The 27033-nt window shown below is 37.1% G+C and overlaps 1 protein-coding gene across 1 annotated transcript in view; it reads left to right on the forward strand.

Moving 5' to 3' along the window:
- obscnb (obscurin, cytoskeletal calmodulin and titin-interacting RhoGEF b) overlaps positions 1 to 27033 on the forward strand; it is a 565304-nt gene that overhangs the window by 98239 nt on the left and 440032 nt on the right. Inside the window, exons 9-17 of the mRNA XM_051928767.1 lie at positions 2406 to 2681; positions 3916 to 4188; positions 5104 to 5379; positions 7802 to 8077; positions 9312 to 9584; positions 13860 to 14135; positions 15858 to 16130; positions 18426 to 18701; positions 19452 to 19727. Coding sequence (XP_051784727.1) covers positions 2406 to 2681; positions 3916 to 4188; positions 5104 to 5379; positions 7802 to 8077; positions 9312 to 9584; positions 13860 to 14135; positions 15858 to 16130; positions 18426 to 18701; positions 19452 to 19727 — 2475 coding nt within the window. The remainder of the gene's footprint in view (positions 1 to 2405; positions 2682 to 3915; positions 4189 to 5103; positions 5380 to 7801; positions 8078 to 9311; positions 9585 to 13859; positions 14136 to 15857; positions 16131 to 18425; positions 18702 to 19451; positions 19728 to 27033) is intronic.

Here is a 27033-nt window from a genome sequence, read left to right on the forward strand (position 1 = left end):
ATTGATACAGGAAAAAGTAAGGTGAAATGACACCTTTTATTGGCTAACTAAATAGATTACAAATGCAAGCTTTCGAGGCAGCTAAGGCTCCTTCATCAGTCAAGGTGTAAACATTTGGAAAAATGATAATCTACGTTGCTGTGAATTGTGCTTTGATGTTTTCACATTTCAACCACAGTGTAAGGATGACATATATATAAATCTGGATGACAAGTGTATAATACCATCCTGTACAGCTAGCAGTGATGTTTTTGAAATACCCGATTGGTCAGCAAGATCACGTTGAAAAGCTCCTGTGGTTAAAAACACAAGAGTGGACAGAATTTGCAAAGGAGCAAGTAGAACACGATTCCTCAAAGTTTGCCTTTGTCAGCACAGTTCAGTACACAGCACCAGTTCAGCACACAGCTCTAAGAGATGGCTCTTGGAAATTATTATCATCATCTATAAATATGTGCTCTCTTCATTTGTGATGTTTTTTTAACAATGCTAAAGCAGCCATGGCAGATGGAATAGTTTGGCCATTCCATGCCCCATTATATTTTTACAGAATGATTACAATGAAGTTAATTAAATTTCTAAACTATACGCAGTTAATTTCAGTATACAGTATTTCATAAATCCTGCATCATTGATGTGATTAAGAATAAAGAAAGGTAAATGACACAGAAACAGTAGCACTGCTTTGATGCTGGATGCTGCCAGTTTGCAAAACTGAACAGACACATGTGTATGCAAGGTAGGGGGCTACCGTGAAAATGTGAGTGGCTTAAGAACAAGTTTAGTTTTCATACATCTCAAAGTGTGCAAGGAAATGGGCGCACGCACAAAAATGTTTATACATGAGACCCCTGGACCTTATCATATTGTTGTTTATTTGGATCAGTATACACCCTATGAATTATTTGATTTAGTACACATTTAACACAAAGACTGAATGAAGTAACATTACTACTATCAAAGCGACCTGTCTTCAGTTGGCATATTTAATCGTGCAATGATGTGGTTTTAAAAATTTGAAAACACATATTATGTGCAAAAAAGTAATCTTACCAAAGGCTTTAGATTTTACCTTTTTGGGGATTAATTAAAAGAGTGAGCAAATAAGGGCATCTGAGAATTAGCCAGTGCTGTGAAAATTACTGTCAGTAACAAGAAGAATAGTCTTGTGCCGAGTAGTTGCATAGTGTTCAGTGAATTGCTATGGGACTTACCAATTTTCTCATACTCTCATAATTTTGGCTGTATTTTAGTTGTATTCGAATACTATATTCTGGATTTTAAAAAAAACACCTCTTTTAAGAACACCTTAGCTAGTGTTCCTAAACAAGGAGCCACTAAAGGAGGTATAAAGCACTGTTTCTGTAAAGGTTGTTCTCAGTTGTGAAGTGATAAAAACAGACTGAGGTTAAATGGTACAAAGATGGAAAACCACTAACCTCCGCTAAGAAGAATGTAATAGAATGTAAAGGAAAGATAAGGAGACTAGTGATTGAAAATGCAGAAAAGAAAGTTCCTGGAATATATATATATGTGTGAGCCTGCTTTACAAAACATGATTTTAAACTGCAAGTATCAGGTACTTTTGTTAAACCTTTACTATTACTGGTTTCTTTATTTTTTAATTTCATTCAGTGCTTTGGATTTGGTTTTTAGAAATATCAATACTTAACTGAATATTATATCAATATATGCCTTGTAATTCATAAAGTTTGAGAACAATTATAGAATTCCATGCATCAAGCACAGAGCCATTTATTGAAGGCTTGTTTAAGATTCTCTTGTTTAAGATTCATTTAAATAGGTGATGTTAATATGAAAAAATCACTCTTCTATATATTGTTGTAATATCTGTCATGTATTGTTTTTGTTTTACTTCATTTTTTGAACTTTGATTTTTTTTGTTACATCATTGTATTTATAGGTTCCTGTTTTACTTATAGACAACACCACTTTGTGAGGTCTTGTCACAGATGCAACCATCTTGTTTATAGTTGTTATGGTGATAGCCAGTCATGTGATGCACAACCTCATTATGTCAGTTCCTTTTTTTATATAAAGCTAAAGGCACGAAACTCATGGCATCCTAGTTTTTGATGAAAACCTCTCTAAAGGTACTAAGCAAATTTTGTAATAGTTAGGGTCAACAAATCGAAGGATCTTTCTCAAGATTTTTTTGGCTGATTTTGTGATTTGCCTTTGGCATTTGCTTTAGTTTGCTTCTCTTGTATTCTGACCCCCTCCACTTCTTCAACCAATAATTTTGCTTTGTTTTAAAGCAATATTTATTACTATAAATTTATGTGAAGTTTAAACATTTATAGGAAATAAAGACTTCATCAATTATACATCTGATTCTATAAATTAAACTATGGTGGATGTTTAATATCAATTATATTTTCTAGATCCAGAGCCTGTGTTTATTAATAAGTCATCAACTGAACAAATCATCAAAGCTAAATATCATGAGAAGGCCACTCTTAGCTGTGAGGTTTCCTGTACCAATACTGAAGTGAAGTGGTACAAAGATGGTAAACTACTGTCATCTGACAAGAAAATGAGAACAGAGTCTAAAGAAAAAATCAGGAGGCTGGTAGTAGAAACTGTGGATAAAAAGGATGCAGGAGAGTACACGTGTGAAGCTGAAGGGCAGAAAATGTCTTTTAAAATCCAAGTTGACGGTAAGAAGCTAGTCTTTGTCTCACAGGGTAGCTGCTTATTTATTAAAAGACAAATTAACTGTAATTTAACTTAGAGACACAATGTCTTCTTCATTTAGTGAAACTATTTAGGTGTTGTCAGGATATTCATCATCCCCTAGCTTTAAAACTACACTTGAATCTTTTAAACCAAGAGAACAAATTCAGGTAACCATTGAAACCAGAGATCCTAATAACTATTTATTTTTGAGAGAGATGTCAAAACAAGAGGGTTTATGGGACTATTTGAAATCCCTGTAAATGTACCTACATCCAAAACAAACAAGTTCCAAATGATACATCATAATTGCATAGCTTCTAGTAGCGATGTATCATCTTTATGATTACCAGAATTGCATGCAGTACTGCTGTTGTAGCCCCTGTAATGAGGTTTAGAGTTTCAACATAAGGTCCTCTAATTAACAATCAATCGTTTAAAAAAATAGTACATTTCTTTTTTGTATTTTTGAGGATGATCATAATGTTGTGGCAACATAAAGAGTTAAAACTCTTTTAGCACTTTATTCTTGTAAATCAGCATCTCTCATCTTGTATTTATAGTTAATTTCCTTTTAGGTGTATCACTTGATATTTGTCTATATGGAGCTGTGCTTTTTGAAATTTTCCCTTTGATTTCGGAATAATTTAGATATTTCAGAGCTGATTTGCTGGCTCTTGTGTGTTTATATCATGTGTTTTCATTTGCATACTTCACACCTTTGATCTCATTATGTAAATGTGAGTTTTAATATGATTTTGAAACTGTAACCATGCTTGCAAAGAATCCATTAAAACTCGGTTGATATCCCACATCATACAAAGCTTTATTCTCTTACTATTTGTTTTTTGCGCATTACCTAGCTGATAGCAATCACATTTCATATGTAATACAGAAGCGAATTCAGTATACTTCTAATTCAACAGAAGACTTTTAAAATATTCTTTCTAAAGTTTTTTATATTTTACTTTAGCTCTTACTTCAGTTTTCTGTTCAGAAGTCAAGACAATACCCTTCTGTCAAGACAATACCCTTCTAATCCACACGTGTTGCTTCTTAGAAAATTTCTTTCAAATAAGTAGTATGGTAGTTGTGTTTGACAATGCTTTCCATCTTTTTATTTGTAATATAGTCATTAACATTTACATTTGAAAGTTTTTCTTTGCAACTTGTATACAAGTATTTTTAAAATTGTGATAAGTATGCAATTTTCAACAGAACCTAAGCAAGTGTTCTTGAGCAAGGAACCACTGAAGGAGCTAAAAGCTACACTTTCTGAAAAGGCAACACTCAGTTGTGAAGTTTTAGAAGCTCAGACTGAAGTTAAATGGTATAAAGATGGAAAACTCCTAACTTCTACTAAGAAGAATGTAATGGAATCTGAAGGAAAGATAAGGAGACTAGTGATTAAAAATGCAGAAAAAAAAGATTCTGGAATATACACATGTGAGGCTGCTGGACAGAAACTTGCCTTTCAACTTCAAGTATCAGGTATATTTGTTAAACTTTTACTATTACATTTGGTTTCTTTATTTTTTAATTTCATCCAGTACTTTCGATCTTGTTTTTAGAAATACCAATACTTAAATGAATAGCCTTTGCTAATACTAGAATTGTACCAATATATGTCCTGCAATTCCTATTTTTTGAGAGCCATTATGGAATTCTATTCATCAAACACAAAACAGTTATTGAAGGTTATATCTTAGGGGAAAACTGTACATATACAGCTGAAAAGATTAGTTTTTGATTCTTCAGAGTCATTTCCAATGGTGATGTTAATGTGAAAAACTAATCAGTCTTCTGTTTATTGTTGTAATATCTGTTTCCTCAAACCATTTGTGAAACACTGTCATGTATTGTTTTTGTTTTTCTTAATTTTTTTGATTTTTTTAAATGTTTTTGTGACTCCATTGCTATTATAGGTTTTTATTTTCTCACAGAAAACACCAGTTTGTGAGGTCTTGTCTCAGATGCAACCATCTTGTTTATAGTTGTTATGGTGATAGCCAGTCATGTGATGCACAACCTCATTATGTCAGTTCCTTTTTTTATATAAAGCTAAAGGCACGAAACTCATGGCATCCTAGTTTTTGATGAAAACCTCTCTAAAGGTACTAAGCAAATTTTGCAATAGTTAGGGTCAACAAATCAAAGGATCTTTCTCAAGATTTTTTTGGCTGATTTTGTGATTTGCCTTTGGCATTTGCTTTAGTTTGCTTCTCTTGTATTCTGACCCCCTCCACTTCTTCAACCAATAATTTTGCTTTGTTTTAAAGCAATATTTATTACTATAAATTTATGTGAAGTAAAAACATTTATAGGAAATAAAGACTTCTGCAATTATACATCTGATTCTATGCAATGAAACCATGGTGAACGTTTAATATCAATTATATTTTGTAGATCCAGAGCCTGTCTTTATTAATAAGTCATCAACTGAACAGATTGTCAAAGCTCAACATCATGAGAAGGCCACTCTTAGCTGCGAGGTTTCCAATACCAATACTGAAGTGAAGTGGTACAAAGATGGTAAACTACTGTCATCTGACAAGAAAATGAGAACAGAGTCTAAAGAAAAAATCAGGAGGCTGGTAGTAGAAACTGTGGATAAAAAGGATGCAGGAGAGTACACATGTGAAGCTGAAGGGCAGAAAATGTCTTTTAAAATCCAAGTTGACGGTAAGAAGCTAGTCTTTGTCCAACAGGGTAGATGCTTATTTATTAAAAGACAAGTTAATTGTAATTTAACTTAGAGACACAATGTCTTCTTCATTTAGTGAAACTATTTAGGTGTTGTCAGGATATTCATCATCCCTTAGCTTTAAAACTACACTTGAATCTTTTAAACCAAGAGAACAAATTTAGGTAACCATTGAAACCAGAGATCCTAATAACTATTTATTTTTGAGAGAGATGTCAAAACAAGAGGGTTTATGGGACTATTTGAAATCCCTGTAAATGTACCTACATCCAAAACAAACAAGTTCCAAATGATACATCATAATTGCATAGCTTCTAGTAGCGATGTATCATCTTTATGATTACCAGAATTGCATGCAATACTGCTGTTGTAGCCCCTGTAATGAGGTTTAGAGTTTCAACATAAGGTCCTCTAATTAACAATCAATCGTTTAAAAAAATAGTACATTTCTTTTTTGTATTTTTGAGGATGATCATAATGTTGTGGCAACATAAAGAGTTAAAACTCTTTTAGCACTTTATTCTTGTAAATCAGCATCTCTCATATTGTATTTATAGTTAATTTCCTTTTAGGTGTATCACTTGATATTTGTCTATATGGAGCTGTGCTTTTTGAAATTTTCCCTTTGATTTCGGAATAATTTAGATATTTCAGAGCTGATTTGTTGGCTCTTGTGTGTTTATATCATGTGTTTTCATTTGCATACTTCACACCTTTGATCTCATTATGTAAATGTGAGTTTTAATATGATTTTGAAACTGTAACCATGCTTGCAAAGAATCCATTAAAACTCGGTTGATATCCCACATCATACAAAGCTTTATTCTCTTACTATTTGTTTTTTGCGCATTACCTAGCTGATAGCAATCACATTTCATATGTAATACAGAAGTGAATTCAGTATACTTCTAATTCAACAGAAGACTTTTAAAATATTCTTTCTAAAGTTTTTTATATTTTACTTTAGCTCTTACTTCAGTTTTCTGTTCAGAAGTCAAGACAATACCCTTCTGTCAAGACAATACCCTTCTAATCCACACATGTTGCTTCTTAGAAAATTTCTTTCAAATAAGTAGTATGGTAGTTGTGTTTGACAATGCTTTCCATCTTTTTATTTGTAATATAGTCATTAACATTTACATTTGAAAGTTTTTCTTTGCAACTTGTATACAAGTATTTTTAAAATTGTGATAAGTATGCAATTTTCAACAGAACCTAAGCAAGTGTTCTTGAGCAAGGAACCACTGAAGGAGCTAAAAGCTACACTTTCTGAAAAGGCAACACTCAGTTGTGAAGTTTTAGAAGCTCAGACTGAAGTTAAATGGTATAAAGATGGAAAACTCCTAACTTCTACTAAGAAGAATGTAATGGAATCTGAAGGAAAGATAAGGAGACTAGTGATTAAAAATGCAGAAAAAAAAGATTCTGGAATATACACATGTGAGGCTGCTGGACAGAAACTTGCCTTTCAACTTCAAGTATCAGGTATATTTGTTAAACTTTTACTATTACATTTGGTTTCTTTATTTTTTAATTTCATCCAGTACTTTCGATCTTGTTTTTAGAAATACCAATACTTAAATGAATAGCCTTTGCTAATATTAGAATTGTACCAATATATGCCCTGCAATTCCTATTTTTTGAGAGCCATTATGGAATTCTATTCATCAAACACAAAACAGTTATTGAAGGTTATATCTTAGGGGAAAACTGTACATATACAGCTGAAAAGATTAGTTTTTGATTCTTCAGAGTCATTTCCAATGGTGATGTTAATGTGAAAAACTAATCAGTCTTCTGTTTATTGTTGTAATATCTGTTTCCTCAAACCATTTGTGAAACACTGTCATGTATTGTTTTTGTTTTTCTTAATTTTTTTGATTTTTTTAAATGTTTTTGTGACTCCATTGCTATTATAGGTTTTTATTTTCTCACAGAAAACACCAGTTTGTGAGGTCTTGTCTCAGATGCAACCATCTTGTTTATAGTTGTTATGGTGATAGCCAGTCATGTGATGCACAACCTCATTATGTCAGTTCCTTTTTTTATATAAAGCTAAAGGCACGAAACTCATGGCATCCTAGTTTTTGATGAAAACCTCTCTAAAGGTACTAAGCAAATTTTGCAATAGTTAGGGTCAACAAATCAAAGGATCTTTCTCAAGATTTTTTTGGCTGATTTTGTGATTTGCCTTTGGCATTTGCTTTAGTTTGCTTCTCTTGTATTCTGACCCCCTCCACTTCTTCAACCAATAATTTTGCTTTGTTTTAAAGCAATATTTATTACTATAAATTTATGTGAAGTAAAAACATTTATAGGAAATAAAGACTTCTGCAATTATACATCTGATTCTATGCAATGAAACCATGGTGAACGTTTAATATCAATTATATTTTGTAGATCCAGAGCCTGTCTTTATTAATAAGTCATCAACTGAACAGATTGTCAAAGCTCAACATCATGAGAAGGCCACTCTTAGCTGCGAGGTTTCCAATACCAATACTGAAGTGAAGTGGTACAAAGATGGTAAACTACTGTCATCTGACAAGAAAATGAGAACAGAGTCTAAAGAAAAAATCAGGAGGCTGGTAGTAGAAACTGTGGATAAAAAGGATGCAGGAGAGTACACATGTGAAGCTGAAGGGCAGAAAATGTCTTTTAAAATCCAAGTTGACGGTAAGAAGCTAGTCTTTGTCCAACAGGGTAGATGCTTATTTATTAAAAGACAAGTTAATTGTAATTTAACTTAGAGACACAATGTCTTCTTCATTTAGTGAAACTATTTAGGTGTTGTCAGGATATTCATCATCCCTTAGCTTTAAAACTACACTTGAATCTTTTAAACCAAGAGAACAAATTTAGGTAACCATTGAAACCAGAGATCCTAATAACTATTTATTTTTGAGAGAGATGTCAAAACAAGAGGGTTTATGGGACTATTTGAAATCCCTGTAAATGTACCTACATCCAAAACAAACAAGTTCCAAATGATACATCATAATTGCATAGCTTCTAGTAGCGATGTATCATCTTTATGATTACCAGAATTGCATGCAGTACTGCTGTTGTAGCCCCTGTAATGAGGTTTAGAGTTTCAACATAAGGTCCTCTAATTAACAATCAATCGTTTAAAAAAATAGTACATTTCTTTTTTGTATTTTTGAGGATGATCATAATGTTGTGGCAACATAAAGAGTTAAAACTCTTTTAGCACTTTATTCTTGTAAATCAGCATCTCTCATCTTGTATTTATAGTTAATTTCCTTTTAGGTGTATCACTTGATATTTGTCTATATGGAGCTGTGCTTTTTGAAATTTTCCCTTTGATTTCGGAATAATTTAGATATTTCAGAGCTGATTTGTTGGCTCTTGTGTGTTTATATCATGTGTTTTCATTTGCATATTTCACACCTTTGATCTCATTATGTAAATCTGAGTTTTAATATGATTTTGAAACTGTAACCATGCTTGCAAAGAATCCATTAAAACTCGGTTGATATCCCACATCATACAAAGCTTTATTCTCTTACTATTTGTTTTTTGCGCATTACCTAGCTGATAGCAATCACATTTCATATGTAATACAGAAGTGAATTCAGTATACTTCTAATTCAACAGAAGACTTTTAAAATATTCTTTCTAAAGTTTTTTATATTTTACTTTAGCTCTTACTTCAGTTTTCTGTTCAGAAGTCAAGACAATACCCTTCTGTCAAGACAATACCCTTCTAATCCACACATGTTGCTTCTTAGAAAATTTCTTTCAAATAAGTAGTATGGTAGTTGTGTTTGACAATGCTTTCCATCTTTTTATTTGTAATATAGTCATTAACATTTACATTTGAAAGTTTTTCTTTGCAACTTGTATACAAGTATTTTTAAAATTGTGATAAGTATGCAATTTTCAACAGAACCTAAGCAAGTGTTCTTGAGCAAGGAACCACTGAAGGAGCTAAAAGCTACACTTTCTGAAAAGGCAACACTCAGTTGTGAAGTTTTAGAAGCTCAGACTGAAGTTAAATGGTATAAAGATGGAAAACTCCTAACTTCTACTAAGAAGAATGTAATGGAATCTGAAGGAAAGATAAGGAGACTAGTGATTAAAAATGCAGAAAAAAAAGATTCTGGAATATACACATGTGAGGCTGCTGGACAGAAACTTGCCTTTCAACTTCAAGTATCAGGTATATTTGTTAAACTTTTACTATTACATTTGGTTTCTTTATTTTTTAATTTCATCCAGTACTTTCGATCTTGTTTTTAGAAATACCAATACTTAAATGAATAGCCTTTGCTAATATTAGAATTGTACCAATATATGTCCTGCAATTCCTATTTTTTGAGAGCCATTATGGAATTCTATTCATCAAACACAAAACAGTTATTGAAGGTTATATCTTAGGGGAAAACTGTACATATACAGCTGAAAAGATTAGTTTTTGATTCTTCAAAGTCATTTCCAATGGTGATGTTAATGTGAAAAACTAATCAGTCTTCTGTTTATTGTTGTAATATCTGTTTCCTCAAACCATTTGTGAAACACTGTCATGTATTGTTTTTGTTTTTCTTAATTTTTTTGATTTTTTTAAATGTTTTTGTGACTCCATTGCTATTATAGGTTTTTATTTTCTCACAGAAAACACCAGTTTATGAGGTCTTGTCTCAGATGCAACCATCTTGTTTATAGTTGTTATGGTGATAGTCAGTCATGTGATGCACAACCTCATTATGTCAGTTCCTTTTTTTATATAAAGCTAAAGGCACGAAACTCATGGCATCCTAGTTTTTGATGAAAACCTCTCTAAAGGTACTAAGCAAATTTTGCAATAGTTAGGGTCAACAAATCGAAGGATCTTTCTCAAGATTTTTTTGGCTGATTTTGTGATTTGCCTTTGGCATTTGCTTTAGTTTGCTTCTCTTGTATTCTGACCCCCTCCACTTCTTCAACCAATAATTTTGCTTTGTTTTAAAGCAATATTTATTACTATAAATTTATGTGAAGTAAAAACATTTATAGGAAATAAAGACTTCTGCAATTATACATCTGATTCTATGCAATGAAACCATGGTGAACGTTTAATATCAATTATATTTTGTAGATCCAGAGCCCCCCTCCTTTAACCGTCACCTTATCGTGGTGGAGGGGTTTGCGTGTCCCAATGATCCTAGGAGCTCTGTTGTCCGGGGCTTTATGCCCCTTGTAGGGCCACCCAAGGCAAACTGGTCCTAGGTGAGGGATGAGACAAAGAGCGGTTAAACAAACCTCCTATGAAGAAAAACAATTTTGGATGGCGTTTTCCCTTGCCCGGACGCGGGTCACCGGGGCCCCACTCTGGAGCCAGGCCTGGAGGTGGGGCTCGATGGCGAGCGCCTGGTGGCCGGGCCTGCACCCATGGGGCTCGGCCGGGCACAGCCCGAAGAGGCAACGTGGGTCCCCCTTCCCATGGGCTCACCACCTATGGGAGGGGCCAAGGAGGTCGGGTGCAGTGTGAGTTGGGTGGTGGCCGAAGGCGGGGACCTTGGCGGTCCGATCCTCGGCTACAGAAACTGGCTCTTGGGACGTGGAATGTCACCTCTCTGAAGGGGAAGGAGCCTGAGCTAGTGCGCGAAGTTGAGAGGTTCCCGCTAGATATAGTCGGACTCACCTCGACGCACAGCTTGGACTCTGGAACCAATCTCCTTGAGAGGGGCTGGACTCTGTACCACTCTGGAGTTGCCCCCGGTGAGAGGCGCCGAGCAGGTGTGGGTATACTTATTGCCCCCCAACTTGGAGCCTGTACATTGGGGTTTACCCCAGTGGACGAGAGGGTAGCCTCCCTTCGCCTTCGGGTGGGGGGACGGGTCCTAACTGTTGTTTGTGCGTATGCACCGAACAGCAGTTCAGAGTACCCACCCTTTTTGGAGTCCCTGGAGGGGGTGCTAGAGGGCATACCTTCTGGGGACTCCCTCGTTCTGCTGGGAGACTTCAATGCTCACGTGGGCAATGACAGTGAGACCTGGAAGGGCGTGATTGGGAGGAATGGCCCCCCCAATCTGAACCCGAGCGGTGTTTTGTTATTGGACTTCTGTGCTCGTCATGGATTGTCCATAACGAACACCATGTTCAAGCATAGGGGTGTTCATATGTGCACTTGGCACCAGGACACCCTAGGCCTCAGTTCGATGATCGACTTTGTGCTCGTGTCGTCGGACTTGCGGCCACATGTCTTGGACACTCGGGTGAAGAGAGGGGCGGAGCTGTCAACTGATCACCACCTGGTGGTGAGTTGGCTTCGATGGTGGGGGAGGATGCTGGTCAGGCGTGGTAGGCCCAAACGTGTTGTGAGGGTCTGCTGGGAACGTCTGGCAGAGCCCCCTGTCAGAAGTAGCTTCAACTCCCACCTCCGGCAGAACTTCGACCACATCCCGAGGGAGGTGGGGGACATTGAGTCCGAATGGGCCATGTTCCGTGCCTCTATTGTTGAGGCAGCTGACCGGAGCTGTGGCCGTAAGGTGGTCGGTGCCTGTCGTGGCGGCAATCCCCAAACCCATTGGTGGACACCAGCGGTGAAGGATGCCGTCAAGCTGAAGAAGGAGTCCTACGGGACCCTTTTGTCCTGTGGGACCCCGGAGGCAGCTGATAGGTACCGGCAGGCCAAGCGGAATGCGGCTTTGGTGGTTGCTGAGGCAAAAACTCGGGCGTGGGAGGAGTTTGGGGAGGCCATGGAGAACGACTTTCGGACGGCTTCGAGGAGATTCTGGTCCACCATCCGGCGTCTCAGGAAGGGGAAGCAGTGCAGTGTCAACACTGTATATGGTGGTGATGGTGCGCTGCTGACCTCGACTCGGGACGTTGTGGGTCGGTGGGGGGAATACTTCGAAGACCTCCTCAATCCCATTAACATGCCTTCCAATGAGGAAGCAGAGCCTGGGGACTCAGACGTGGGCTCCCCCATCTCTGGGACTGAGGTCACCGAGGTGGTCAAAAAACTCCTTGGTGGCAGGGCCCCAGGGGTGGATGAGATACGCCCGGAGTTCCTCAAGGCTCTGGATGTTGTAGGACTGTCTTGGCTGACACGCCTCTGCAACATCGCATGGACATCAGGGACAGTGCCTCTGGATTGGCAGACCGGGGTGGTGGTCCCCCTCTTTAAGAACGGGGATCGGAGGGTGTGTTCCAACTACAGAGGGATCACACTCCTCAGCCTCCCTGGAAAAGTCTATTCAGGGGTCCTGGGGAGGAGGGTCCGTCGGATAGTCGAGCCTCGGATTCAGGAGGAACAGTGTGGTTTTCGTCCTGGTCGCGGAACAGTGGACCAGCTCTATACCCTTAGCAGGGTCCTGGAGGGTGCATGGGAGTTTGCCCAACCAGTCTACATGTGTTTTGTGGACTTGGAAAAGGCATTCGACCGTGTCCCTCGGGGAATCCTGTGGGGGGTACTCTGAGAGTATGGGGTACCGGCCCCCCTGATAAGGGCTGTTCAGTCCCTGTACGATCGGTGCCAGAGCTTGGTCCGCATTGCCGGCAGTAAGTCGAACCCATTTCCAGTGAGAGTTGGACTCCGCCAGGGCTGCCCTTTGTCACCGATTCTGTTCATAACTTTTATGGACAGAATTTCTAGGCGCAGCCAGGGCGTTGAGAGGGTCCGGTTTCGTGGGCTCAGGATTGGGTCACTGCTTTTTGCAGATGATGTTGTCCTGTTTGCTTCATCAGGCCGTGATCTTCAGCTCTCTCTGGATCGGTTCGCAGCCGAGTGTGAAGCGGCTGGGATGAGAATCAGCACCTCCAAATCTGAGACCATGGTCCTCAGCCGGAAAAGGGTGGAGTGCCCTCTCAGGGTTGGTAGCGAGATCCTGCCCCAAGTGGAGGAGTTCAAGTATCTCGGGGTCTTGTTCACGAGTGAGGGAAGAATGGAGCGTGAGATCGACAGGCGGATCGGTGCGGCATCTGCAGTAATGCGGGCGCTGCATCGGTCTGTCGTGGTGAAAAAGGAGCTGAGCCGCAAGGCGAAGCTCTCAATTTACCAGTCGATCTATGTTCCTACCCTCACCTATGGTCATGAGCTATGGGTAGTGACCGAAAGAACGAGATCGCGAATACAAGCGGCTGAAATGAGTTTCCTCCGCAGGGTGTCTGGGCTTTCCCTTAAAGATAGGGTGAAAAGCTCAGTCATCCGGGAGGGGCTCAGAGTAGAGCCGCTGCTCCTCCGCATCGAGAGGAGTCAGATGAGGTGGCTCGGGCATCTGATCAGGATGCCTCCTGGACGCCTCCCTGGTGGCGGCCCCGGGGAAGACCCAGGACACGCTGGAGGGACTATGTCTCTCGACTGGCCTGGGAACGCCTTGGGATTCTCCCGGAAGAGCTAGAAGAAGTGGCCGGGGAGAGGGAAGTCTGGGCATCTCTGCTCAAGCTGCTGCCCCCGCGACCCGACCTCGGATAAGCGGGAGACGATGGATGGATGGATGGATGGATGGATGAGATCCAGAGCCTGTCTTTATTAATAAATCATCAACTGAACAGATTGTCAAAGCTCAACATCATGAGAAGGCCACTCTTAGCTGCGAGGTTTCCAATACAAATACTGAAGTGAAGTGGTACAAAGATGGTAAACTAATGTCATCTGACAAGAAAATCAAAACGGAGTCTAAAGGAAAAATCAGTAGGCTGGTAATAGAAACTGTGGACAAAAAGGATGCAGGAGAGTATATGTGTGAAGCTGAAGGGCAGAAAATGTCTTTTAAAATCCAGGTTGAGGGTAAGAAGCAGATCTTTGTCTCTCAGAGTAGCTGCTTATTCGTTAAAAGACAACTTAACTGTAATTTAACTTAGAGACACAATATCTTCTTCACTTAGTGGAACTATTAAGTTGTTGTCAGGAAATTCCTAATTCCTTAGCTTTAATAGTATAGTTGCATCTTTTAAACCAATAGAACAAATTCAGGGAACCTTTGAAAGCACAGATTCCAATAACTGTCCATTTTTGAGATGGATGTCGAAACAAGAGGGGATTATGGAACTATTTGAAATCCCTGTCAGTGTACCTACATTTAAAACAAACACATTTATTCCAAATGAGTTTTTAAACAGAGGAGAATGCTATAAACTGAAAATAATAATGGGTTTGCTATTTTTCATTTGTTTTGAATTACCAATATACCTGAAATCTCATCAATGATCATGTAATGATTGCCATTATCTTGAGTATTGTAGATATTTCTGTAGAAGAAACAGCTCAGACAGCTGCCTTTCCCAAAATCACACCAATCAAGTGTTAAATGTTTCTGCATAATTATGTGATTCATACATTTAGCCATCATCTGGAAGAATGGAATGGAAGCTCCAGTTTAGAATCTACAGAAATGGGAACTCTCATATAGTTAAATTAGTGCTGTTTTAAAATGATCAACATTAATCTAATGTAAAAAGCACTCACATTTAGAATTTTAGTTTTCATTAGGATCTCCAATTCAGCTACAAGATTTTATAGTTTCTTCCATATCATCCCAACTATTTACTTGAAATTTTAAAATTAACATCTCGTGTATTCATCTCTAGTCAAGACAAAAAAGGTTAATTTGTCTTACCCTGCAGAGTTATACATCGACTCTTGAACAGAGATGTAAGTGATAATCTTCTTTGCATAGCTTCTAGTGGTGATATGTCATCTTTATATTATGTTTACCAGATTTGCATGCAGTACTCCTGTTGTAGCCCCTGTAATGAGGTTTGGAGTTTCAACAGAAGGCCCCCTAATTAACATTTAATAGCTTTAAAAATAGTATTTTTTTGTATTTTTAAGGAGGATCATAATGTGGTGGCAACAAAAACCATAAAAACCCTTTTAGTACCTGATTCTTGTAATCATCATCTCCCATCTTGTATTTATAATTCATTTCCTTTTTGGTGTATCACTTGATGATTGCTTATATGGAGCTGTGCTTTTTGATATGTTCCTTTTGAATTCGTAATAATTTAGATATTTCAGAGCTGTTTTGCTGTCCTGTGTGATTTTATAACACGTTTTCATTTGCATACAACTTTCATCACCATATGTGAATCTGTGTTTTAATATGATTTTGAAACACTAACCATGCTTGCAAAGAATCCATTAAAACTCAGTTGATAATCCACATCATACAAAGCTTTATTCTCTTACTGTTTGTTTTCTGTACATTAACCAGCTGATAGAAATCAAATTTCATATTTAATATAGTACATAATTCAGTTTACTTCTCATTCATTAGAAGGCTTTTTAAATATTCCTTCTAAACTTTTTGTATGTTTTACTTTAGCTCTTAACTCCAGTTTTCTGTTCAGAAGTCAAGACAATTGCTTTCAGTTCCATAAGTTAGTAGTTTGTTTTTGACTATAGTTTCCATCTTTTCATTTGTAATATAGACATTAGCCTTTAAATTTTAAAGTTTTTCTTTGCATCTTGTATACAACTATTTTTAAAATTGTACTGAATTTTTAACAGAACCTACGCAAGTGTTTTTAAGCAAGGAAACACTGAAGGAGGTAAAAGCTACAGTTACTGAAAAGGCAACACTCAGTTGTGAAGTTTCAGAAGCTCAGACTGAAGTTAATTGGTGCAAAGATGGAAAACTGCTAACCTCTACTAAGAAGAATGTAATAGAATCTGAAGGAAAGATAAGGAGACTAGTGATTGAAAATGCAGAAAAGAAAAATTCTGGAATATACACATGTGAGGCTGCTGGAGAGAAACTTGCCTTTCAACTTCAAGTATCAGGTACATTTGTTAAACCTTTACTATTACATTAACACTAGAATCCCTGAAGCCTAAGAAAAAACTTAATCCTGGACCACCTTAAATTCCTTCGCACCTCTCCATTAGCGCCTTTTGTTTTGTAAATGTGTCGATCAGCACAAGCAGCCTGCTATCCACCCCCCCAGCCCCCCCACCGATGGAGCTCAAACAAAGTTCTCACAACTCAAGTCTTGTTTATCTGGGTGTGAGGTGCCTGTAGTTTTATAGGGCAAATAACATATCATTATTTGGAATTTCCATTTCATGTGTGTTCTGTCTCTACAATGATTTGGGTAAATGTAAGATGACAGGAAATGCGAGAGATGCAACAAATGTTGAACACATACTTAAAACAGAGACTTTTTTCATGTTACAGTTCTAATGACAAAATTTAGAAATGAAGAGTATAGGCCTAATGTGTGAAGTCTGAAGTCCAAATATCAAATAAACACTTTCACAGAAGGTACATGTATAACAAAACAAGTGAGCTTTCATTCAAGAATATAACTGAAGGAAAAGAAATTGGGTTAGTGTGCAACACTCATATAACTGCTTAGGTGGTAGGCAAGGAACACACAAGAAATGCATGTTTTCCAAATAACCATATATTATTTACCATATACAACTTCAGGCGCTTCACACTCAGATAAACAAGACTTAAGCTGGGAGAACTTTTTGACCTCCATTGAGCTCCGTCAGTGGCAGCGATAGGATAGCAGGCTGCTTGCTGCTTGTGCTGACTAACACATTTACAAAACAAAAGGCACTAGCGGAGAGGTGCGAAGGAATTTAAGGTGGCCCAGGATTATAAGTTTTTATATAGGCTTACAGGGATTCTAGTGTTAATTTCATTCAGTGCATTGGATTTAGTTTTTAGAAATACCAATAGTTAAATGAATAGCCTTTGCTATAAAATAAAAATTGTACCAATATATGCCCTGTAGTTCCTAATTTTAGAGAACCATTATAGAATTCCATGCATTGAGCGCAGAGCCATTTATTGAAGGTCATATCATATAGGAAAACTGTACATATACAGCTGAAAAGATTTGTTTGCGATTCATCACAGTCATTTCCAAAGGTGATGTTAATCTGAAAAAAAAATCAGTTCTTTGTATATTTATTGTAATATATGTTTCCTTGAATCATTTGTGAAACCCTGTCATGCATTGTTTTTGTTTTTCTTAATGTTTTTGAATTTTCAAAAATAAAAAAATAGTGACTTCATTGTCCTTATAAGTTTCTATTTTACTCACAGATCCAATCATATTGTTTATGGTTGTTATAGGTGATAGCCAGTCATATGATGCACAACCTCATGATGTCAGTTCCTTTTTCCACCCAACTCCTGGCATCCTAGTTTTTGATGAAAACCTCTCTACGAGTGCTAATCAGATTTTTTTTAGTTGGGTTAACAAATCCAAAGACATTTTTCTGACTGGTTTTGTGAGTTGATGTGATTAGTTTCACATATCATGTCCTTTGTAGTTACTAATAAACAAGATTCTAAGAGTCAGAATTCTGCTACACTAGATTGTACTTGATTTTTTTTTACCTTTCTTGTCTACAACTAAAGAAGAAACATGGACTGGTTCACAGATCAAGAGGCTTTAATTAAAATTCTTTATAAAAGTGCTAAAGTAAAAAGCTAACAATTAACAAGGACAGAAGTCATTCAATACAATCAATGTATAATTAATTTGTGAAATTCATATTTATCAGTAGTAGTTTAGTGTCACAGGCAGCTGGAGAGAAACATGCCTTGAAAAATCAAGAATCAGGTTAATTTGTTATTTTGAATATTGTTGTACTTTTATTTTTATTTCATTGTTTTTATAATTATTAAATTATTTTTCAAGTAAGACCTAGAAAAGGATTAGTCTTTTAAAAATAAATGAAAATGTACCTGATTACAATACTTTACATGTACTCTTTCTGAGTAATTTTTGAAATCCATGTCAGCTTTTAGTACATCATGGGTGGAAGCATATTTCATTAAGAATATACAGTTTTATGACAGACTGAGGGTAATAGATTTTGTTTCAGTATTCAGTATTTAGGATGAGAGCTGATAATAAATGAAAAAGTTATCTTTTTTGTGAATTTATGATGATGTTCATACAACATACTAATAACTAGAAAACTGTGAAATATTTAATTGAATATTTTAAAACAAAATATTTAACTTAGAACTTCAAAAGATTTTCTAATATACTTTGTTTCACTCTATACGCCAAAGCTACAGGTTGTTATTTAACATTTAATTTTATTTTCCAGACCCTGAGCCTGCCTTTATCAAAAAATCATCAGTTGAACAACTTGTCAAAGTTAACCGTTTTGAGAAGGCTACCCTTGCCTGTGAAGTTTTCAACGCCAGCACTGAGGTGAAGTGGTATAAAGACGGTAAACTACTCTCATGTGGCAAAAGAATGAGAACAGAGTCTGATGGCAAAATTAAGAGGCTGGTTGTAGAAATAGTAGATATGAAGGATGCTGGAGAGTACACTTGTGAAGCTCAAGGACAGAAGATGTCTTTTAAAATCCAGGTTGTTGGTAAGTAGGTTTTTTTTACTCAGAATAACCACCTTTTATTTACTTCAATTTCTCTTCCAAATAAACTGTTAGAAATTTCAAAGCACTAGAATAAATTCTCTAAATTCTAGAAGGTGTGCGTTCCAGTAATTATTGTGGTCAGATAAAAAAGCGAAGAAACAGAAACCCTTGGCAATTTCTTTGAAATTTACAGTACATCAATTGAGTTTACAACAGCAAAACCATAAGCAATTAGAATAACATTGTATAAGTTTGCCTTCTTTGGAGTCTATTTATTTATTATATATTGTTTTGTTTGTCTAATTTGGTTTGTTTGACATTTTTTCCTTTTTTTTTTTATTTGTAGTACAGTGGTAGTTTTACATCCATCGTGAATTAATTTATAAAGTAGGCTTTCATGTCAAATTGACAACTGACAATTATTTTTAGGTGGCATATTGGAGCATTGGCAGCTGCTGCTGCCTGGAAGTTTGAGGAGGCTAAATCCAATTGCCAGCACAGTCATTGTCTTTATATACTTGTTAATTAATGGCTCTGTAAAGATCTGGAATCTGCCTGCTTTTTTATTTTCTTGTTAAATTGTGCATAACCTTGTCAACTCTCTAAGGAGCAAAACTGGCTTTAAAAAGTTGAGAAGTGGACATTTCTTTTGACCACTAAAGCCTTATATGGATGCTATATAGTTCATAGCTTTTAACTGTTACTTTTTGTTAACTTATCATTGCATGATATTTTTTTCATTCTATACAGAGCCTGAGCCAGTATTTGCCAACAAGGAAACTGTTCTGAAGGAAATTAAAGCTGCTGTGTCAGAAAAGGCCATCTTGAGCTGTGCAGTGTCTCAATCCAAAACTGATGTGAAATGGTATAAAGACGGCAAGTTGTTGTCTTCTAACAAAAAGACAAAAATCGAGTCTGAGGGGTGTATACGACGCCTGATCATGGACAATGTGGAGAAAAAAGACATTGGCACTTATACATGTGAGGCCTTAGAGGAAAAAATTTCTTTTCATCTTGAACTAGCAGGTAATAAGCTTTCATTATACTATATGTCAATAATAGGTAGCTACAAAGGATTATTGTAAAGGTGAAGTGAGGTTCCAAAAGAAAATGAAAATATAATAATATTGCTTTTGTACAGTGTCAGAATGTAAAGAGTAATCTGTGTGTTAATATATGAAAGTTTAACAGGTCAGAATCAACTAAAAATATGGCAGCTATATAACATCTGGGTTTAAATAAATTTCCTGGGTATGACATTAACCTGCAGCCAGCCATGCAAGCAGGTCCTCCAACTTGCAGGGAACACTTGTGTGTTAGTGGCAGTATTGGCACTCCAGCCACTGTAAAAAATTCACACTATTTCAGTGTGGTACTGAGGTGTCACCCGTTACACAGCTACTCTTAGGTCCCAATTCGGGTGGTTTGTTGTGTGGTGGGTGTGGCAACATGCTGTAATCAGCACATACTCCCAACTTTTAAATAAATTAGGGATAGTGGGTACAGTAATCCCTCCTCGATCACGGGGTTTGTGTTCCAGAACCCCCCACGAAAGGTGAAAATCCGCGAATTAGAAACCATATGTTTATATGGTTATTTTTATATTGTCATGCTTGGGTTACAGATTTGCACAGAAACACAGGAGGCTGTAGAGAGACAGGAACTTTATTCAAACACTGCAAACAAACATTTGTCTCTATTTCAAAAGTTTAAACGTGCTCCATGACAAGACAGAGATGACAGTTCTGTCTCACAATTAAAAGAATGCAAACATATCTTCCTCTTCAAAGGAGTGCACGTCAGGAGCAGAGAATGTCAGAGAGAGAGAGAGAGAAAAAAGCAAACAATCAAAAATCAATAGGGCGGTTTGGGCTTTTAAGTATGCGAAGCACTGCCGGACAAAGCAGCTGCAAGGAAGGGAGCAATGTGAAGGTAGTCTTTCAGCATTTTTTAGAGGAGCGTCCGTATTCTCTAGGCCAGTGTGCGAACAGCCCCTCTGCTCACACCCCCTCCGTCAGGAGCAGAGAATGTCAGAGAGAGTGAGAGAGACAGAGAAAAGCAAACAATCAAAAATCAATACGTGCCGTTTGAGCTTCTAAGTATGCGAAGCACCGTGCAGGAAGCATGTCGTTTGACAAAGCAGCTGCAAGGAAGGGAGCAATGTGAAGGTAATCTTTCAGCATTTTTAGATGAGCATCCGTATCGTCTAGGGGTGCAAACAGCCCCCTGCTCACACCCCCTCCGTCAGTAGCAGAGAATGTCAGAGAGAGAGAGAGAGAGAAGCAAACAATCAAAAATCAATACGTGCTGTTTGATCTTTTAAGTATTAGAAGCACTAATGGGGAAGCATATCGCTTGACAAACCAGCCACAAGTAAGCCCAGCAAGGAAGGGAGTAATGTGAAGATAGTCTTTCAGCGTTTTTTGAGGAGCAGCCGTATCCTCTAGGGGTGCAAACAGCCCCCGTACTCACAATATATTTGAGGAGTTTTATTTAATACGTAATACACGCTCTGGTTGGGTAGCTTCTCAGCCATCTGCCAGTAGCGTCCCTTGTATGAAATCAACTGGGCAAACCAACTGAGGAAGCATGTACCAGAAATTAAAAGACCCATTGTCCACTGAAACCCACGAACCAGCGAAAAATCCGCGATATATATTTAAATATGCTTACATATAAAATCCGCGATAGTGTGAAGCAGCGAAAGTCGAAGTGCAATATAGTGAGGGATTACTGTAGTGAGATCTAAAACACAGCACTGAAAATTAATTTTTGAGTAGATATAAAAATTAATATCAGAAGATCTTGGGCCATGGATTGCTAAAATATAAAGTGCAATATAAATAAAATTTATTATTATTATTATTATTATGTGTAGTTTTCAATCAGTGAGTAATAAATTCCTTCACACCTCTCCATTAGTGTCTTTTGTTTCACAAATGTGTGCAGCACAAGCAGCAAGCAACCTGCTATCCCATCCCCCTCACCGCCGCAGCTCAAGTCAGACAAAAAGTTCTCCCAGCTCAAGTCTGTTTATCTGGGTATGAGGTGCCTGGAATTGTATAGAGTAAATAATATTTAGTTATTTGGAACACATGCATTTCATGTGTGTTCCGTGTGTACAACGATCTGGTAAATGTAGGATGACAGGAAATTCGAGGCAAGAACTATTGAACACAGCTAAAATAGAAACTTTTTTCATGTTATAGTCAGTCAGTCAGTCATTATCTAACTCGCTATATCCTAACACAGGGTCAAGGGGGTCTGCTGGAGCAAATCCCAGCCAACACATGGCACAAGGCAGGAAACAAATCCCGGGCAGGGTGCCAGCCCACCGCAGGGCATACACACACACACACACCAAGCACACACTGGGGGCAATTTTAGGATCGCTAATACACCTACCTGCATGTCTTTGGACTGTGGGAGGAAACCGGAGCACCCAGTGGAAACCCACGCAGACACGTGGAGAACATGCAAACTCCACGCAGGGAGGACCCGGGAAGCGAACCCAGGTCTCCTTACTGCTAGGCAGCAGCGCTACCACCACACCATCGTGCCACCCTCATGTTATAGTACTAATGACAAAATTTTGACATAAAGTATATAATGTGTGAAGTTCAAATATCAAATAAGCACTTTCAGAAAAGGTACAAGTATAACAAAAGAAACAAACAAAAAACAAAAGAAACAAACAAAAAACAAGTTATTCAAGAATATAACCGAAGAAAAAGAAATCGGGTTAGGGTACAATACTGACACTACTGTTTGGCTGGTGCAGAGGTAAGAACTGCTGACTCATAATCAAGAGGTTGCGGGTTTGTTTCCGGGTCTGTCCTAGATTTACTGTTTTGAGTAGTGATCTGCTCTTATTGTTACTATTATAGAATAAGAACATACACTTGATTTGAGTCTGTAACAGCCAGTGTAAATTTATGGTACTTGTAAAGGTTAGTGTTTTTTATTTTTTGTTTTGTTCAGTTTTATTCTCTCAGTCATGTTCATGCTCCCCACGATCTGACACTGTTTTCAAATAAAGATCAAACACAGTTGTGTAGGGTGTGACAGGAGCTTCCACCTGCAGCTGAAGTCACTTCAGTACACATGTAGTTTGTGAGCATGCCTGTGTCGATCAAACAGAGGAAGGTCTGCAGGTTACTTGTGTCTTTACGCTGTAGGAAGATAAGTAAATAAGTTTAGGTAAATAACATTCAATCTGGCTTTTATATAAGTAACATATACATGGTTTTCATATAAAGACCATCAGAAAATATAATCACAAACAGGACTTTGCACGATACCTTGGGGAGCTCTGTAAGTTGTGCTGTTTCGTTGAAGGACAGGCGTTGGGCAGACTGACTGACGGGATGATGCCTTACCTGTTGCTGCATCCAAACAGTGCCATCTTTCACCTTTACGCCTGGTGCAGCTGAGTTGTTCTTATATGTGAGTGGACACTTCTTGTGGGGAGGGCTTCTGTTCTCTTTCTCTGATGTAGAACCCTTGTCCTCATCTGAGTTCACTACTGCTATAGCATGTCTTTATTTGAAAACAGCAGTGTCAGATTGGGGCAAACTTGAATGTGACTGAGAAAATAAAACTGAATTAAAAAAAAAAAAAGCTAACTTTTACAAGTACCATAAATTTATACCGGCTGTTACAGAGTCAAATCAAATGTATGTTTTTATTCTATAATAGTAAGAATAAGAGCAGCTCACTACTGAAACTGGAGGCGTCTGGGATTGAACCACGAATGTCTTGATTATGAGTCAGCAGTTCTTACCGCCGTACCACCAAAGTGGTTGTATTAATGGTGTGTTAATGTCACACCCTAATGCTAGTTCTTTTTCTGCAGTTATATTCGTGAATAAAAGTGAATTTGTTTTGTTATACTTGTACCTTTTGTAAAAATGTTTATTTTATATTTGGACTTCAGGCTTCACACATTTTACACTTCATGTCTACATTTTTTCAAATACTACTAAAACATGAAAAACATTTCTGTTTTAATGATGTGTTTACATAGATTGTTGTAGACATAGAACACACATGAAATGCATGTATTCCAAATAACAATATATTATTTACTCTATACAACTCCTGGCAACTCACACGCAGGTAAACAGATTTGAGCTGTGAGAACTTTCTGCCATTTCTGCGTTGGTGGGGGGATGGGATATCAGGCTGCTTGCTGCTTTTGTTGATCAACACATTTACAACACAAAAGAAGCTGACGGAGAGGTGCAAGGAGATGTAAGGTGGGCCGGGATTACGAGTTTTTTCATAGGCTTCGGTAATTCTAGTGTTATTAATTATAAGCAGATCTTCATTTAAAGATGTAAGGTTACAACTTGGAGTGTAGAGGGATAGACCCTCCAAAATATAGGAAGTAGCAAGATTGTTTAAGGCTTAATAAATTATTGGAAGTATTTTAAAGTTAATTCTGAACAAAACTGGTAAGCAATGCTCTGGTGAGATGTGTTCAGATTTTTCTTTCTAGTTAAGATTCTAGCCGGTGCATTCAGCAATAATTGCAAATGATTTAAGTCTTTCTTATGTTGTCCTGTTAGGAGAGCATTACAGTAGTCTACTTGACTAAAAACAAAAATGTGAAGTAATTTTTCAGTGTCTTGTAAAGTTATAGGAGGTTTAACTTTTGCAATACTTCTTAAATGAAAAAATGCAGTTCTCGTAATCTGGTTAAAGTGTGATTTGAAGTTTAGGCCAGAGTCTTTACCTCTGCCTAAATTTTTAAACCTAAGGGATCAAGTTTATTTCTAATACTCTCACTATATCCATGTTTGCCAATCTCTCAGATTTTTCTTTTCCCTTGTTTAGTTTCAGAACATTACTACTCATCCAGTCAGAAATACTGCTAAGACACTGGATCAGAGAGCCAAGAGCATCAGGGTTGTCAGGCACTGTAGATAAATAAAGCTGTGTGTTGTCTACATATCTGTGGTAGCTCACCTTGTGCTCTGAAATAATGTGACCAAATGAAAGCATGTAGATTGGAAAAAGCAGTGAACCCAGAATAGAGTCTTGTGGTACACCATATACAATATCATGGATCTCTGAAGTACAATCACCAGAACTAACAAAGAATTTTCTACTTGTTAAATAAGACTCAGCCAATTTAAGATACTGCCAGAGAGGTCTACCCATTGTCTAAGGTGATTTATAAGAATACTGTGCTCTATGGTATCAAATGCTGCACTCAAGTCAAAGAGAACAAAGGCAAATATATGGCTTCTGTTTGCATTAACCCACAAGCCATTTACTACTTTAACCAGCACATTTTCTGTACTATGGTTTGTTCTAAAACCTGACTGAAACTTACCAATAATATAATGCCTTCTAGAATTTTACTTAAGAAAGGCAGGTTAGAAATTGGTCTAAAATTATCAGACAGATGAATCAAGATTGTTTTCCTTGAGCAGGGGTTTAACAACTGCTGTCATTAGACTGTTGGGGAAGACCCCCACATCTAATAATGAGTTAACTATGTCAAGTACATTATCATTAAGGACTTCAGAGACTTCCTTAAAAAGCCTGTTGCCTTTGGGTTGGAGTTGAGAATTTGTTCTATGTAGTTTGGGTCAATCTATGCCAGTGAAAGAATTTAACTCACTTAAAGGGCATGCTGGGATTCAATTGAATTAACTGTGTGGGAGATGTACTGTATTATTTCTAGTATCATTTATTTTGTGCTTAAAAATTTAGCAAAAGCCTCATAAGTTTCACTAGCAGTTTTTAGGAGGCATACCATTGACTGAGCTGTGTTTAGAAGACAATCAATAGTTAAGAATAAAACTCGGATTATTAGCATTATCATTTATAATTTTAGAGAAATAACACTATCTCTCAAGGCAGACTGCGTTATTATATTTGGTTATGTTTTCCTTCAGTATTTCATAGTGGACTATCAGTTTGGTATTTCTCTATTTACGCTCAGTTCCTCAACAAGTTCTCTTTAAGCTAGACACTCTTTGGGTCTTCCAAGATATAATAGTGTTGGAGGATTTCTTAACTGTCTTTTCAGGTGCCACTATGTCAACTACAGCTCTTACCTTAGCATAAACATTTTCTGTCTAACTATTTACACTATTACTATCATTAGGTTAAGTAATACAATTGGACTGATTGTTTAGAATATTAGTAAACATTAAAGCTGCAGATGTACCAAAATAACGTCAGTATACATGGAAGATAAATCTTTTAATGCGGAAATGGATGGAATGCACTGATAATTATTTAATACCAGTAGCGACGCATTGTATGATAATGGTGCAGTGAATACACTTGACTTGAGAATTCCTAGTTTTCATACTCTTTCTCTGTACATTTAGCATTCGTTTGCTCAGAGGTTGATGTGCTTGCTGCTTCCTGAGCAGCTGTTCTTTTTTCCACCCAAGCGGCCCTCTTCTTCTCTTTTTTTCATGTTAAAACTGATTAAGTCAGTATTTGCGTTGCAATTACTTAGTGCATTTTCCTTAATTTTTCACTTAAGTGTTCAATCTGCCTCAAGAATGATTTAAGATATAAAGAGGTAGAGGAAGTGATGGCTGCATGGCCGCCTTGCTGATTGCTGCTGGGAGTTGATTCTACATTAAAATAAAATAATAATAAAAAGAGGAATAACCTTGAAGGTCAATCATCACCCCGAAATTGGATAGTAGACATCACGTAGTATATGTGTACCAAATTTCAGGTCAATAGTTCAAACAGTTTGCGAACTACAGGTGATTTTAAATCCTGGACAAACAAATGAACAGACACTGTAGCATATTATATAAGAAGACAATCACAATATTCTTCTCTTGTTTGTTTAAAATAGCATGAAATCTCAACGATTAGAAAAGTGCTTCACAAATATGAATGGTCTACTGGTTCAAGAGAAGTCAAGAATTCACAATTTTAAGCTTTATCAGTAAAAATTGTTTTGTAGTGAAATTAGTCACCTAAGATGGAAATAAATGTCATGCTGTCGATTTCAATGTATGAACAGAAATAGTAAAAGAAAAAATGCAAATTAAAAAACATGTCATGTATTACTTTTAAATAGATTCATAATGACATCATAGCCTTTCCTTTGTAAGTCACTTTAATGTTTATTGTAGGTAGGAAATAATTCTTTTGATACTGCTTTTCTGTTGCTTACTACTATAAAAATGTTTTGAAATGTTGAAATCAACAGGTCACACACTAAAAAATATGTTTAGAAAATGAAACCTTTCTTGAAAGAGTCGGTCTATTAATCTTTTACAAAACAATATTATCTAGAGTAGTTTATGGTTGCAGGAAGATTGAATCTATCACAACCCTATTGGCA

The sequence above is a fragment of the Erpetoichthys calabaricus genome, chromosome 6 (assembly GCF_900747795.2).
Source record: "Erpetoichthys calabaricus chromosome 6, fErpCal1.3, whole genome shotgun sequence".
In the NCBI taxonomy this organism is placed as follows: domain Eukaryota; kingdom Metazoa; phylum Chordata; class Cladistia; order Polypteriformes; family Polypteridae; genus Erpetoichthys; species Erpetoichthys calabaricus.